Here is a 15,384-nt window from a genome sequence, read left to right on the forward strand (position 1 = left end):
CAGAGAACACGAGCACTCCTTATTAGATATTTTGTTTTCAGATAAGTGATACCTCAATATTCTGTTATCAGCCAAAAACATTATCTCCTGGTTTCAGAGACCATTTCAGAAAGAGGCAGCTCTCCCAGCTGTGCTCAGAGATATAAAAGTTTCCTCTTCCTAACTATGTATTTCTTTCTAATCAGTCCTCCAGGTGCTAGAAAATACCATATAAATTAATCTTTAAAGGGTATTATTTAGTAATCTGTGACATTTATGGAAGCTGTAGAAACAGAATAATTTTTTGGCAGTGTTAGCTACAGAGATGTCTATTTAAGTTGACTGCACAACAGAGCAAGGCTCCACCTGCATCATTTCTAAATGAATGCCCCAAACACTAGAGTTTCTGTGAACCTCTTTTCAATACTCTTCTTCCTTTTGTCACTAACACCTGGTGACATTGCAGCATCCCTTCACACCAGGCAAAAAGAGATGCCTGGAACATCTGTGCCACCACTAAGTGCAAGGAGTTTGGTTTAAGCACCATGCCCTACAAGATAACAGCACTTGAGTGGACAGGCTATCCTGGGCCTCTGAATTCTTCAGACGTTTGTGATGCCCTAATCTGCTTTTAAATGTTTGCATTCTGAATCTATTTGTACTCAAATTCCACTTAAAAAGAGCCTTGTTTTATTAGGAAAATAAATATTGTTCTGACCTATCAAGCTGCAAGAGCAATTCAGACTTATCTGGGAAAGAGGTAGAGGTATAAGAAGAGAGAGTAGGAGTGACCATCCACTTCAGAGCTGGGTCAGCACAGACTGTCATGTGAAGGACTGGAGGAATAGTCTCCAAAAACAAGCAACAACTTAAATATCAGGAGGTTCCTCTTTCTTTCTCGTACTGTGGAAGCACCTGTATAATAGTGCATATGCCTGTAAAAAAGCAATAGTCCTGATCTCAAAAACCCTCCATTTACTTTGGACAAAGCTGACAGCGATACAGTTCTGACTGAGACGGAGACTGCCTGACCATGTCCCTAGCCTGCTATTGACATGCAGATCAGATCTCTCAGAAGGAGAGTTCTGGTGGGCAATGAAGACTGGGAAGTGGTTCTGCATTAGTGTGTCATTCCCCTGAAATGTCCTAAACTTACCAAAATTTTCTCCTCCCCAGATGTCCATTTGAGTATCATATTTTCCCAGGTGGTTAAACCAGGACTTGTCAATCACAAAGATGCCTCCTGCTATGACAGGGGTTCTGGAAAAGAACACAAGCCCACACAAAATAATCGCACATATATTTAGTACCACCATTTGCATTTCAGAGAGGGGCCATTTTTTCCAGGCCTGAGAAATCCTATCTCATCTAAAAGAGAAAAATAGTAGAGCTGTGACGCGAACCTTCTGAGATCCCCCTCCCTGGATCATCCTCCTGCCTTTGTTAGATGATCCTGCAAGCACTACATGAGTAATGCTGTGTCTTTTGCATTTATACAAATATGCAGAGTGTGCAGGAATGACAGGCGCACCGTCTGGTGACTGTGTTCACCAACTAGACACTGTGGGAGAGACTGCTGCATGTAGTGCTCTGCTGTTAGCAAGCTGGTTGCTTCTGGACTACAAAACAGAGGCTCACAAACTAACACAGAGGGATTGGATGATACTGCTATTTTACAAACAGGGAGTTGTGTGTCTATACAGACAAGCTCTGTGACTTTTTATATCAGGATTTGTCACATTCTACATTCCTCAGAGCCATGTATACAACACCAAGGCTGGCAATAACTGTTCTAGCCAACAGAGGCGGTTTTGTCCATGGACATGCATATTTTGGAGGAGAGGATAATTCTGTAGCTAAATTACTAGGCAAGATTCAGGTCACAGGTCTGCTTTACACTTGCTGGGTGACTGTTTAGCTGCTTCATTCTTTAATTCTTCACCTGGAAGGTGGAGGGAATTAAAAACCCTCCAAAAAAGGGATTTCTGAGGCATTCAGAATGTTGAGAGAGGGAGACCACAGAAGTGAATATATAGAAGAGGTGACCTGTAGAGGTGTCATGCCTACAAGCCTATGATAGTATATAATTGCTATTCTTACAATATTCAAGAGTAATACTCTCAGAATTAGGGTATAGACCTCAACGAAATCAGAAAACAACATAAAGAGTTTGTAATCATCAAGTGAACACTGTGGCATTTTGTCCTCAACAAGGGTGTCCCTGCGCACTCCTTGCCATACAGGTGAAGGCTTAGTAAAGGCATTTGGAAGACTGTACGCAGTCCATCAGAGACAGCTACCTTATAGACTGAGTTGGGTCTGTTCTGGACATCTTCTGCTCTATAGGAATCTGTTCCCACTTAAAGTGAAGGCTCCAGTCAAACCCTGAGAAGTAAAAAAAACAAAAAACAAAACAAAAAAACAAACAAACAAACAAAAAAACCCCAAACAAACAAACAAAAAAAACACAAAAAAACAACAGATCAAATGGGGTTTGTTATTGTTTTTCTACTAGCTTCAGAGATAGTCTCCATCTTTACTCCATCAGGTTATTCCTACTTTCCTTCCCTAACCTCCCTCACAGTCTACCCAAAATGTCAAGAGTCTATCCTAATGTAGAAGTCACTAAGTTCTGTCTGGGCATCCTCATCCCTTAGTATTACAGACGTCTGCTCAGTTCCACTCCACATCTTCAGGAGAGTGTTGTGTGAGACGTAATTGCATTTTGGCCAGTCTGTCTTACACTTCCCTGTCTGCCAAAGTTATGAGGCTTTAATCAAAGGATTTTGGGGGCTGTGATGTATTTTGGGAATAAAAGCCTGCAGATCATTGTAACCATCATCCCTTTCAAGGCTACCATTTATTTGGCCAGTGGTGGATAGTTGAGCACAGCATAGTCACTAATGTTATACCATGGTTAAGGGTAGTCACAGAATGAGTAGCCTTTGGCAGGCAAGCAGTACGGCAGTGAACCCCAGTCACAGAAGAGGGAGAAGAGCAGCCAGCACTGTGGGTGACCACAGGAACAGCTGCAGGGGGTTCAGCTGTGAGGAGAGAGGTGAAACTGCTTTTTAGAAGATGCCATGAGATAGCCTGGCAGATCGGACCAGCAAAGGGAAGTGCCTGTCAGACTCCAGTGCACATGTAGCACTGGGAGGGCATGGTGATATGCTTAATCAGTTAACTAAGCCCTGAAGTTGCAAAATGTTGTGACAGTGATACAAGCTCAAGAGGAAAACACTACTTGGGTTTTAACTCTGAAAAATATCCGAATTTGCAAGTTGCAGGGAAAAGACAGACAACCCATCAGGAAACATCATCCATCAATCTGTTTTCTTGGAAAATTGAAAAGAACATCAATTATTTTTCATGCATCATCCCTCAGGCCTAACTTACACGAGTCATTCATTATACCCACCTCCCCTCAGATCTGCTGATGCTGCCAGGTAGGCAAAATTATCCAGGCTGATAACATCAATGATTGGACTCACTACTCGGGTATAATCCTGAGGGAGAGAGAGAAAGGGAAAAAGGAGTCAGGCTTTTCTTGAATGTCTGGCAAAGCTGCCAGAGATCAGAAAACACAAGGCTGCACAAGTAAATCTTTGTCTGGCTTCTCCAGCACAGTTCTGGTAGCTGAGCAAAGGACCCATGGCCACTACATGCAAGCACGGGGATGGTGGGTACTAGTGAGCAGCACGCCGTGGATGTGGGAATGGAGCCTGGGACTCCAACACCCAAGGGTGCTGCTAAAAAACAGCTCTTTATTTCCCGCCCAAGTCACAGGGCATGAATCACTGTCCCAAAGGTTTTGTGCTTGCTTTTGACATCTACTGACAGCATACCTTCTGCTCTGCAATCCTTGAATTAACTCATTATCATCAGCCTAGAAATCATCGACCCCCTAATAAAGCCTCTTCCTAACAAGTACTATCAATCAAGACTCCGCACTTCAGAGTCATAGTACAAACTGAAAAAAAATTATAGTATTAAGATACTGGGGGTACTCTATTGGCATTAAGTTGTATAGATATTTAGTTTTCTTTTGCAATCCTTTTTGTAAGTAGAAGTTGAGATTATAATGATTTTTCAATGTCATCAGGCAAGGCATTAAAGACAGTCTTGTGACAGCTGAAAAATATGATGAAACAGAGAGCTGACAATGCCAGAAACAGCATCTTGTTATCATACAGCTGCCAGCCTCCATGCTTTTCCTATCAAAACTTTATTTTGTGCCTTGCAATAGTTCCTCCTGCTGTAGCACACTTGGCCAGTATGGCACATCCTAGGTGAGAGCTATCTTTCGTATTTATTGCCCTCTGTGCTGCGATGGCTGCATAGCTAGAGTAAGTCTGCCCAGCCTGAGCCCCCCCCAGCACCCATCTGTCATCCTGGTGCTCCAGCCACTGCTCCAACCAGTCAATGCTAGGACTGGGTAGGGTAAGACTGAAATCTGAACTAGGATGCAAATGAGAAATGTAGGAAGTAGGTCAGAAATAGGCTGACTTGAAATCTGCTCACCAGATAATAATACTGGAGTCAGCACCCAAGCTTCTGCAACTTAGATCCCTCCCTGAATAAACTAGAGAGGTCCCTTCTGCTTAGGGATCTCTATGCTGCTGCTGCTGCAGCTTGATTTAAAGAGCAGTAGTAAAGTAAACATTTATGAGCTTCTGAGATGGAGGATTTATTGAGCAGAAATAAAAAGCAGAAGCTTTTAAGCCATCAATCATGAAGTTTCACCTTCTTACACTCCTTCATATTAAGCCAACCAGACATGAATACAAGGCAGCATTAGAGCCTCCACCCCTCCTCCTGGGGCCCATTACTCCATGGGATCCTCCTTTCAGAGGAGGGGATCAATCACAGCCATTTGGAAACACGGCTATGACCTCTCCCATCACCTCTCCCCAGTTTGCTCTTACAGTGGAGCTGTATGCCTCCCCCTCCAGCCCTACAGTGCAGTCAGGGTGACAGCTGCTAATATTTCTGTCTCATTTTCACTCTACCAGCCTCACATCAATCCTTTGTCAAATGAACCAGCAAAGGGACATCCCTGCACTCACAGGCAGCTCCTCTGTGCTAGGAAGCCACCTGCATGCAGGTGGTGTGTGTTGGCAGTTCAGCAGGAGCTCTAATGGAAGGCAAATTTTGGCAGTGACAAGGCACAGAGGAGGGTCCAGCAGCAAGAAGGGAGATGGCAATCATGGAAAAGTTGCACAGTGCATGCTGCCAAAGTGGCTATCCTATGTATGGGTGGACAGGACTAGGAAGCACAGCACCTGCAGAAGACATGAGGTACAAATTGGTGGTTCAAGTGTTCACCATTGCATCCCATCACTCAGAACCTCCTGCCCTGCCACACTGGAGGGAGAACATGGAAGCCCATCAGGGATCTCTTGCCCAAATAGCTCAGGCTGCACCTTCCTCTGTAACAGCCCACCTGAGAGGAGGAGTATCTGGGCAGGCTTTGTCCTGGCCAGTGCTGCTGATGGCATGTGAGGGCAGAGGATCCACCAGCACAAGACAGGGCAGCTCCATCCATCCCAGAAGGGAGCACCGTGCTCACCTCTTTTACTCTCTGAAGCATTGGCTGCAGCCACTCGCTGTTGACTTCACAGTGACTGTCCAAGAAGGTGAGGATGTCAGCGGTAGCCACTTCAGCTCCTCGCACCCGAGAGCGAATGAGCCCTGCAATGAGGAAAGGACAGCAGAGGAGCAGGAAGGTTAAGAAGGGAAACAGCTGAGCCTCCTTCAGAAAAAATACTTAGTGTGGCCACTACAGGGGAAGAGCGGGTGGTTCTCCTATATCACACCAGGAGCAGAGAGCAGCTTTAGCAGGGCATCCCCCGGGGGATGCTGTCAGCTCAGAATGCCCTCACCTGTCACTCCTGTCCATGCCACTGAGCTTTCATCTGGTTCCTGCTGCAGTGACACCCCCCTTTCCTTTTCAGCCCTCCCCACAGGTACCTTGCTGCTGCCTGCTCAGTGTCTATCCCATTAGAGCACCCTGCCGACTCTCTCACCAATTCCACGAGACCAAGCTCTATTCTCTGCTTGTTGCCTTTCTTACTGCTTATCTGCTTTATTCCCATTCGCCCTTTATTCTGCCCTGCAGTCAGAGCTATCAACTTGGCTCTCAGATGTCTCCTTACTTTCTTATAGACTACTCCACTACCTGGGATGCTCTTTGTGAACTAAGCAGTGATTCCCATCTCCCCTTCCAGATCCTTGCTCCAGGTCTGCTGTGCACTGACAGCTTTAAAAATAAGCCAGCATATGTGAGTCAAACTAAAGAGCAGCTGGGAAAGTCAGCATTACCATTTATGCACATAGGAGATATATGAGAAAAAACGTTCCTTAATTGTATCTCTTTATGATAGATATATGATTGTTTTTCCTTTTCCCATATCTCCTAGATGGCTTGTTATTTTGTACACTGATTTTAAAAGGACAGGACTTACATCTGCATCAATATTCATAAATATCTTAAAATGCAGTGCTTGTTCTAGCTAGGGCCTCTGAACACCACTTCTCATTATTTAAAGTATGAAGTGAGAGCCCTGAATCCTGAGAGCTGATAAGCCAGGTTCTCCTTCCACAGAGCCTCCAAACTAGGATACCAAATCCTTATACGGAAAAAACAAACTGCAACTATAAGAAACAACATGTAAGAAGCTGGCAGGAAAACAAGGCCATGTGGGAAAATCTGCAAAATCTTTGTAGCTACAAAGCTTTCCATACCCACCTTCTCGACGGGTGTTTCGTAGACACTTGACCTTTGGGACCTTGGTAAGGAGCTGGCAGTCCTCAGCTTAGGGAAGGAAAAAAAAAAAAAAAAAAACAAAAAACCACATTTGGCACACATGCATGAATTAGTTGGCTTCAACAGAGAGCTCCAATTAACTGTTCTCCTGCTTCTCTATGGGAGGGGAAATTCTGCTTTCACTTAACATCACATTAATCAGCCTGATGGCCTTAATCCTGTTGTCTAAAGAGCACACAGATGAGCAGTGCTTGGTTGCTGACCTCCTCGGACAGCTGAGCCTATGTTTCCTGATCCTCTGAGCAGCCAGGCCTTCGCCCGTGCTCAGCATTGAACAAGAGCAACAGGGCATGCGCTGGCAATGTGGCACCGAGCACTGATGAAACGGAGGGACCGCAGGGAGCCAGGGCTGCAAATCACCAAAGTGTCAAGTAAAAGAGAGCCTTGTCATATAAAGTGATCTCATCCGCACTCTTTGCCTTCAGCGGCTCATCTGGGCATTTCCCAACATTCATTCTCGGGGCAGTTTCTGCTTGGTTTTCTTTAATAAAGGCCACAGGGATGTGACCTGCTTCCTCGGAGACACCATTACATTAACACATGGATGATGCCTAAACGAGGGCCCTGCTGGCAGCTTGCCAGAAGCTCACAGCATCCCTCATTTACATTGCCCAGGGAAGATGAGGGAGAGGAACAGATACCAGCTCCAGCCCAGCTGTACCTATGAGCTCTGGGTCTTTAGTTCTCTATTCCTGTCCTAGCAGAGGCCATAGGAATAACTATTCCTAACTTGCTCTTTTTCCTTACTCCACAAAGTTCACCTCAGTTTCCATGTTTATTCCATGTTCATTTTCATGTTTCACACCCCTCCTTTCCCGCTGTCGTCCTCCTGCAGACTGAGCACTCTCGGGAAAACGCAAAGACCATCAGCCAAAGTGCATCTCTCGGCATGTTCCGGCGCAGGGTTTTCCATTCTCAAGGCCACATTTCACCAGAAATACGGCTCTTGTGTGGGCACTTTGACAGCTGCTGCATCACCCGAGTGAAGTGGCAGGTGCTCTTAATTGCAGAGTATCAAGATTTTGTTGGACATCTGCTATAGGAGGGCAACACTCTCATCATGGCCAAGTCACAACTTCAGGTATGAAAAACCTTATTAAGTCATTCACTCTCCAACAGTGGAGCACGTCACTCTGACTGTAACTTCTTGCCAGAGCTGACAGACTGCCTGTATCTTTGGAGAAACCAAGGCGGATATTAAAGCAGTGTCAGACCTCAAACGTGATAAAGTGCCTCCTTGCAGGTGCCTCACGGGAGTAGCTGTATCTACAAATACCCAGCTGCCACTTAAAAACTGAGAGCTATCATAGGATGGAGCTTTTTAAAAATCTTTTTATTTGCCTTGGAGCTTAAGTGGGAGTTTCTGGTTGAGCCCTGAGCAGGACAGGTCCCAGAGATCCATCAGTGTTGATCTGGAACAATTTGGCCATTGAGAATTGAATATTTAGGTGCTGAATGTGGAACACTTAGAATCATTTGTTGGAAATGCTCAGAAACACCCAACTCCAACAGCTGGCCGCAACTCAGTCCTTATCCAAATCACACTCTAAGGCCTTTAGAAACTTAAAACCCTAATCTCAGCATCCACCATTAAAATTTTGTTTTGGCCGAAGCTACATAAGTATTTAGCTGCAAAAAAAAAGAGCAATGCTTCCTTACCTCAGCAGGCCAAGGTGGGCATTCTCAGCTATCTGTAAAGTGTTCTGAAGGAGTAATTATCAATGATTATAAGTAGCACATGACTAGATTGTTCTTGAATCTAGCACACGTCATGGGAGAAGCAAGTCTTCTGTCCCCACCACCTCACCACTGATATACAACAACCAGAGGCAAAAGCAACTGTACAGATGGAAAATGTCCATAGCCTCCAGTCTGCAGATCTGGTGGAACTCATGCAGAAGACACTCTATCCCTGTGCCAAGCTGCAGAAGGTATGGTGCTGCCCAACACAATTACACTTCATGGTTTTCAATGGGGACACCTGGGATCCCAGGCACACTGAGGCAGGCAGACAGTCTCACCCCAGCCTGACTGCAGCACCCCAGGCAACAATTTTCTGTAGGTTCCATGGCATCCTCTTGTTCTCTCTTGATTTGTAATTACCCACTCTGCCCATGTACACCGTTGCCACATACATATCTGTGCTAAACAGCTCACAGAATGGTGGATAATGAAACTAGACAGAGACCTCTGGCAACCTGGCCAAAACTGCCAAGCTGACAGAAAGGGAAGACCCAATGAAAAGAAAAAAAAGAAGCAGCTCTGGCCTCTGCCATGCATGGATGTAAATCAAACACAGAAAAACTTCCTCCCTTTTCTTTGCCTCTTGCGTGCAGACAAGAGGGAATCTCTGTGAGGGAGGGGGACTGCACAGAGCAAACAAAAAGCGGGAAAACAGAAGGGAAGAGATAAGTGAAAGGGAAATAGGTCCATACTTACGATCTGAGCTGAAGTCATCTACCAAAATGATCTCCTGGATGAGGCTGGGAGGGGTGCGGTTCAGGACGCTGCAGGAACCCAGGGAGGAAGAAGAAAATCTTTGTGAGCTGCCATAACAACAACAATGGTAGGACTGATACAAATCTGCCATGCTATGCATTACAGCAGGAATACCAAACTCCAGTAATGTGGAAGAGGCAACCTTGCCCTTGTACCAGGGTTCATTGGCAGGAACCAAACTGCAAGCAGGAATATCTCAGAGAGATATGGCATCTCAGCCAGACTTTACAGGGGGCCACGGCCAGGAAGCTGACTGCAGGACATGCCTGGGGGCAGCTAGCAAAGGATGCTGGCGCGCTCTCTGCCTGTAAACAGAGAGGCAAAGAGGAGAGCACCACCTGGCCCAAGGCAGCCGTTCCCCTCTGCCAGGCTCTGGGCAAAGCTCATCACTGCTGGGCAGTGGAAAGAGAGCTGCTGCTTATCCCAACAAGGAGGCCTGTCTCAATGCCACAGATGAGGCCTGCTGGGGACGTCTCACCGATTCCCTTCTTTGGGAGAAAGGCAATTTGCTTTGGCAATATTCTGGATTTGGATGGGTTTTTTCTCTCTTTTGCTTGTTACTTGTCTTTCTTGCAAATCAGCCCCACGCTTGCTGAGAGCACCCCCTTTTCCTCAGGCTCATTGCACCATACCTGTAATAGCCCTGAGACTGCAGTGGGTTTGTGCCTGCAGGACACAGCGGGTTTCACACACAAGGAGGAAAGATAAAAGCTTCTGCCCTCCTCTGAAGTCAGTGCTCTCTGGTACCCTGGAGTCAGAGCAGTTTGATTCAGACCTCTTTGTCCCTCTCATTTATTTGAAATGCTTGAACTAATTTTCCACAAACTTCTTCAAGTCCCTCCCCTGTCCTTACTACAATCACACAGCATATTCCCCCTTTGAGACTCCTCCAATGCCTCTATGCACAGGCAGGTCCTCATTGCCTTCAACAAGACTGCTCAGTAACACTTAGAGGCACCCCAATAAAGAAGACAATTATGCAAATTTTAATATTAAAACCAGAGGTAAACACTGTCCTCCTAGTTCTAGCAACCCATCTCATTTCAGTGGCACCTGCTCCTCTGATTTTGAGCAATTCTGGAGAAAGATTGCTGGCTTTTTATTATTATTATTATTTTTTTTTTTTTCTTGCTTTTTTTGTTTTATACAGGAAACTGACAATGAGAATAATCCCATACTCCCAGGAATGGAGCTGTAGAGAAATAAATTACCATCTTGCTAAGTAGCATCACTGATGGCTTTGCATACAGAGCCAAAGTTTCCTCAGTTTGGAAGAGTTTTCTGCTGTCTCACACAGCAAAATCCTAACTGCTTTGCTGCTCAGTACCACATCCCACTCTATTTCAAATTTATGCTGCTTTGTATGTCTCTGAGAGCATTTGTACTTTGAGTTTATATGTCCCTAGATGACTGAGCTTGCATTTTTCAAAGCTGAATCGTGTTTGCTTCTCTTGGCTCGTACCTCTCTGGATCCTCTAGCATGGTGGGGTGGGAGGTGCAGGATGTTGCTCTTTGCATTTATAAGTGCAGCTTCTCCCAGCATAGTCATCATCTGCATATTTTACAGACAAGGTTGCCCTGCACTGAAATTCTTGTCTGTACAAACCCAAAGCAAAACACAGCCAATCCAGACAGGTTCCATCCTGCAGTATAATGGCTGTAAAATGGTATTCTACACCTTCCCCCACTATTAGCAATGCTCACATTTTCTCCAAAATTCTCAGGTCTTCCAACTCAACATAACTGAGAAAAAATAAGCAATCACTTTGTTTTCCTCACCTGTCTACCAATTCCCCAGCAAGAGAAAACACTCTTCAAGGAGTTCACAGCTCATTGTTCAATGCCCAATTCTTCTCCTGGCTCTGCAATAATCTGCTGTGGATCCTTGGGAAATGTATTTAATTTTTTTTTGCACTTTGTCTTGCTTGTCTTTTTAACACAGAACACAGTAATCCTAGTATTTCCCTTCAGTGAGATTCAGAGATTGGCATGACAGTCAATTACTTTTAGGCACAAAATGTATCATTAGGATTCCAAAATCCAAATGACAATTGCCTTCTATAGTAGAAACACAGACTGCTCTCTCCTCACCTCATGGATTCCCTACATCCTTTGTCTTTCCTCACAGCTTCCTTCTTCTTTTAGTATCAGTGTCATTCTCTGTTGCATAATACCACATCAGCATTGCCAATGAGTTTCTCTCCTCTGCTATGTCCATCCCTCATCAGTTTACAGATAATCTCATTTATTCCAGATGTTAGCTGAGGAGCATAATTTTTTTCCTTTGCTCTAAAATAGTATCTTATTTTTCCATTATTTAAAACGTCATTGTAATGAGTTGCTATACCAAATGCTCTAACATTACAACAGAATCCTTTTAATCAAAATTCATACAGGATCTCTGCATAGGCACTGAACCACTGACGGCTGTTCAAGTCCATTGACTCAAAGCCTGGCTATTCACCTTTGTATTTGCACCAAAACCAGACAGTCCCTACAATACTGACTGAAATCAGAAATAAAGAGAAAGAAAGGGACCAGACAACAAAGCAGTTGATTTTCCCTTCTGCAAGAATGGTCACTGCAGCAGAAGTGGTGGTATCGCTTAATAATTAATTAAGGCACAGACATCAATCATGCAAAATGACTTTTGAGTGACAGTTATTTCTGAAGGAGAGCAGGATGCTAAGCAAGTAACTGGTTTGAGAGTGACAGTTATGTCCTGCTGAGGAAGATATATCATGCAGGCAAGCAGTTCTTGACTGACACTCATCTCCTGCAGGACCGAGGATGTCAGCAACAAGCCATTTGAACTGGCATGTTCACGGGTTCTGGTGGATAGCCCATTTCCCATTTTTTCCCCCCTACTCCCCTTCTTAGTCTCTTGCTGGATATTTTTAACCACTTGCCTCTCTCTACACTGAAAACAAATGAACAAAATTCGTCTGAGGAACTCCCTGCATGGGACCAGTAGGCTTTGGGGCAGCATTGCCTGTTGGTGTGCTGGCCTGGTTGCTCTGGCAGCTTGCAGGCTGGGCAGCAGGTCCAGCTACCTGTTGCCTTTACATAGGGCAGAGGAGGAAAATGGCCAGAGCCCACAGCAGCAGGCAGGCATGCAGCTCATGCTGCCTCTGGGGACCAGGAGGGACAAGTGACAGGGTGCTAGAGGGAAGAAGTTATTCCTCCCCACAGTCACTCCTCTATTTCCTCCCCTCCCTCATACACAAACATTTCTCCTATTCTCAAGTGGCAGCAACAGCTCATCACTCCTGTTGCTTCCATCCAGCAGCAGAGATCCCAAGGGCAGCAGGTAACTGCTGAGCTGCCAGAGGTGCTTGTGCAAGTCCGTGTGTGCACACGTGCCGGTGGGGTTAGCAAAAAGGGTCTGCAGATCAGGATCTGGCCCCTACAGCTGCCATGTTTAGATTACCCTGAAATAAACCGTAATGCAGGAGTCTCATCCCTGGGTCACTTCCCAAGACTTTTTGGTACCAGCATTGCCACGTAGCTGAGTTACCTTGCAGAGATGTCAGAATAACACAGTAAGACTGTATCTGGCTCAGGGGAGCACATTTAGGCTCCCTCTAGTTTTAATTGCAGATCAGTTCAATCCCAGTACCTTTTAAATATAGTTTTTCCTAGATTTTCCCACATTTTACAGCTGGTTTTTTGAGGAAGCAAATTCAGTCACTCAACAGCCAGGCTTGCAAAGATCTCAGGTATGAAAACTTCAACTGGTAGTACATATTCTACTCACCTCTAAAGACTGGTCCTCTAAAAAAAGTTTTCAGCCATAGAAAATTTTGCTTTTAGTACTGCTCATTTCCATCAGTTGTCCCCTTCCACCCCCACTTCTCTTATAGCATCCCCATAGTGTAATTATGATAACTAAACTTGGGAAAAGGCCCATAATAACAATGGAATCATGTTTAACTTCCACCAGGTGCATCCTAAATGGTTAATTCTAATTATCTAAATAATCACACCCTACCTGGCTTAAGAAATCTCTTACGGATATAAAAATAATGACAGACTACAAGCCTGGCTCGTCAGCAGGTAAGCAGTCAGTGCAATCTTATGCCTCCTGTTGCCTAAAATCACTGTGGTCCTCTGCAGTCTCATAGTCAGGTCATAAACCCAACTGAAAAGAACAGTCCTGTCCCTTTGATACTTGACTTCTCCCAAAGTGCTACAAAGTAATTGCACAGTATTTGGTGCACTGACTGTGTATGCGAATTGAGCAACAATTACACTCACAGCAGTAACTCAGCCTGGCACGTTCAGATGTGTTTTGCTGAAACACAGGACTCTCAGGTTATAGAGAGGCCTTTAAGAGCACTGTGAAATCTTCAACTCCTTCTATAACATCACTGTCAGCCTGCAAGTGGGACTTAGCTCTATGCCTCTTCTAACAGTGCAGCCATGACCTGAGCCTTCACCCCTGTGTATAGTCGCCAAAATTCCCGTGCCTCAAAGGCAAGGCTACCAGACAATGCTTGGTTGTGTGACAGTGCAAATACTGTAGAGACCAAGAAAAACTTGGCCTTTAGGATCCCTCATCAGACAGGGATAAATCATGGACACTTCTGCCTTTTGATGTAAGCAAGGAATAAATCAATCATATGCACTGGCTGTGAACTATCTGGCAATGAAGACTCCATCTGTAGCCAGAGGTCTGGGAGGAAATGCCATCCACCCCACCATTCACAGCAGAGCGCAGCCAGTTCCTCACAACAGCGCTCCTCCAGTGGCAGCAGGATTGCAGGGACCAATTTGAACAGATGGGTCATCCATTTTTCAAGGTCTTTGTTGTGGGCTCTGGGTTGCAAGAGACCACATCTGAGAGATGGGTAATACCACATCTTGAGTGCTGTGTCCAGTTCTGGGCTTCCCAGGACAAGAAAAAGTGGGACATGCTGAAGCAGGTCCAGTGACGGACCACCGAGATAATAAAGGGACTGGAGAATCAGATGTATGAGGTGAAGCTGAAAGAGCTGGGTTTGTTTAGCCTTGAGAAGAGACCTCTCATAGAGGTTGCAGGGTCTCCATCCTTGGAGGTACTAAAAACTGACCAGGCACAGCCCTGAGCAACCTACTCTAGTTGACCTTGCTTTGGGCAGCCTGGCCCGTTAACACATTGGCATCACTCATCTCATTAGTAGACATCACCTCTATAGGATCTGGATATCAATTCCTCTCTCTATGAGTTACTGTTGCTCTGAATGTCATTTTCTCTTCGTTTTAACTATCAAGGCATCTGGCTATTTGATTAGGTGCCTTGAGATTTTCTTAAGGATCCTACTACCATGGTTTCTGAGCACCTAACCATTCATTGTCTGACATATGACGTAATTGGTAAAAATCTCCTCTCGTTGCCCTAGCAGCACCGTGGCTCCAAACAAATCTGCTCATTTTCTGAACAGTGGCTCTGCAGAACTCATTTTATGGTTCAAATGAAAAGGAAATGACAGAGGTAAAAAGGCAAAATGTGTTAATGCTATATATACAGGTCTCTGGAAACACAGTAGCACCAAACCTGGCAGACAGAAACCCAGCCTTCTAGCCATGAGGCCAACTTGAAAAAGCCTGATATTTATTCACAGAGCACATTTCTCTAAGCCTACAGGACCTGTCAGGGGAAGAAGTAGTGAGATGATGAATAATGCATTCCAGCTAGTCATACTATCAGCTGAACCTTCTACCCGGACAATTCACTGTTCCTTCAGCCTCCACAGGCTGTTCCTGGACCTGCTTGCAGGCTTCAGAGATCCTTTGAGAAATGACTTAAGTCAGAGAGGGCAGAGGGCATTTTCTGTGTAAAAACTAAAATGAAAAGAACCTTCCTGGGTTCTGCAGGGGTGACGGAAGGAGGGGTGATGTAGCAGCTGGAACATTGCTTTGTGGTACAGATAACTCTATGCTTCCATCTGCTTGGGGATGCTGACAGGCCCTGTGTCACCTATTTACTTGCTTAGACGTGGCCACTGCTGATACTCAGATATGAGGAGACATTGGTACAAGATCGCAAGCATCCTGCAGGTTCAGCAGGGTCTGTGTGCAAAGCCCCAGGGAGGATTTGG

General features: G+C 45.1%; 1 protein-coding gene across 2 annotated transcripts in view; it reads right to left on the reverse strand.

The window, feature by feature from the left end:
- GALNT16 (polypeptide N-acetylgalactosaminyltransferase 16) overlaps positions 1-15,384 on the reverse strand; it is an 82,439-nt gene that overhangs the window by 20,553 nt on the left and 46,502 nt on the right. For both annotated transcript variants that reach the window (XM_032984673.2, XM_042791088.1), the window contains exons 4-9: positions 9,245-9,312; positions 6,728-6,793; positions 5,549-5,670; positions 3,398-3,485; positions 2,280-2,364; positions 1,136-1,239 (exon numbers count right to left, since the gene is read on the reverse strand). In XM_032984673.2, coding sequence (XP_032840564.2) covers positions 1,136-1,239; positions 2,280-2,364; positions 3,398-3,485; positions 5,549-5,670; positions 6,728-6,793; positions 9,245-9,312 — 533 coding nt within the window. The remainder of the gene's footprint in view (positions 1-1,135; positions 1,240-2,279; positions 2,365-3,397; positions 3,486-5,548; positions 5,671-6,727; positions 6,794-9,244; positions 9,313-15,384) is intronic.

The sequence above is a fragment of the Tyto alba genome, unplaced genomic scaffold (genome assembly GCF_018691265.1).
Source record: "Tyto alba isolate M040663 unplaced genomic scaffold, T.alba_DEE_v4.0 Super-Scaffold_18, whole genome shotgun sequence".
Taxonomy (NCBI): domain Eukaryota; kingdom Metazoa; phylum Chordata; class Aves; order Strigiformes; family Tytonidae; genus Tyto; species Tyto alba.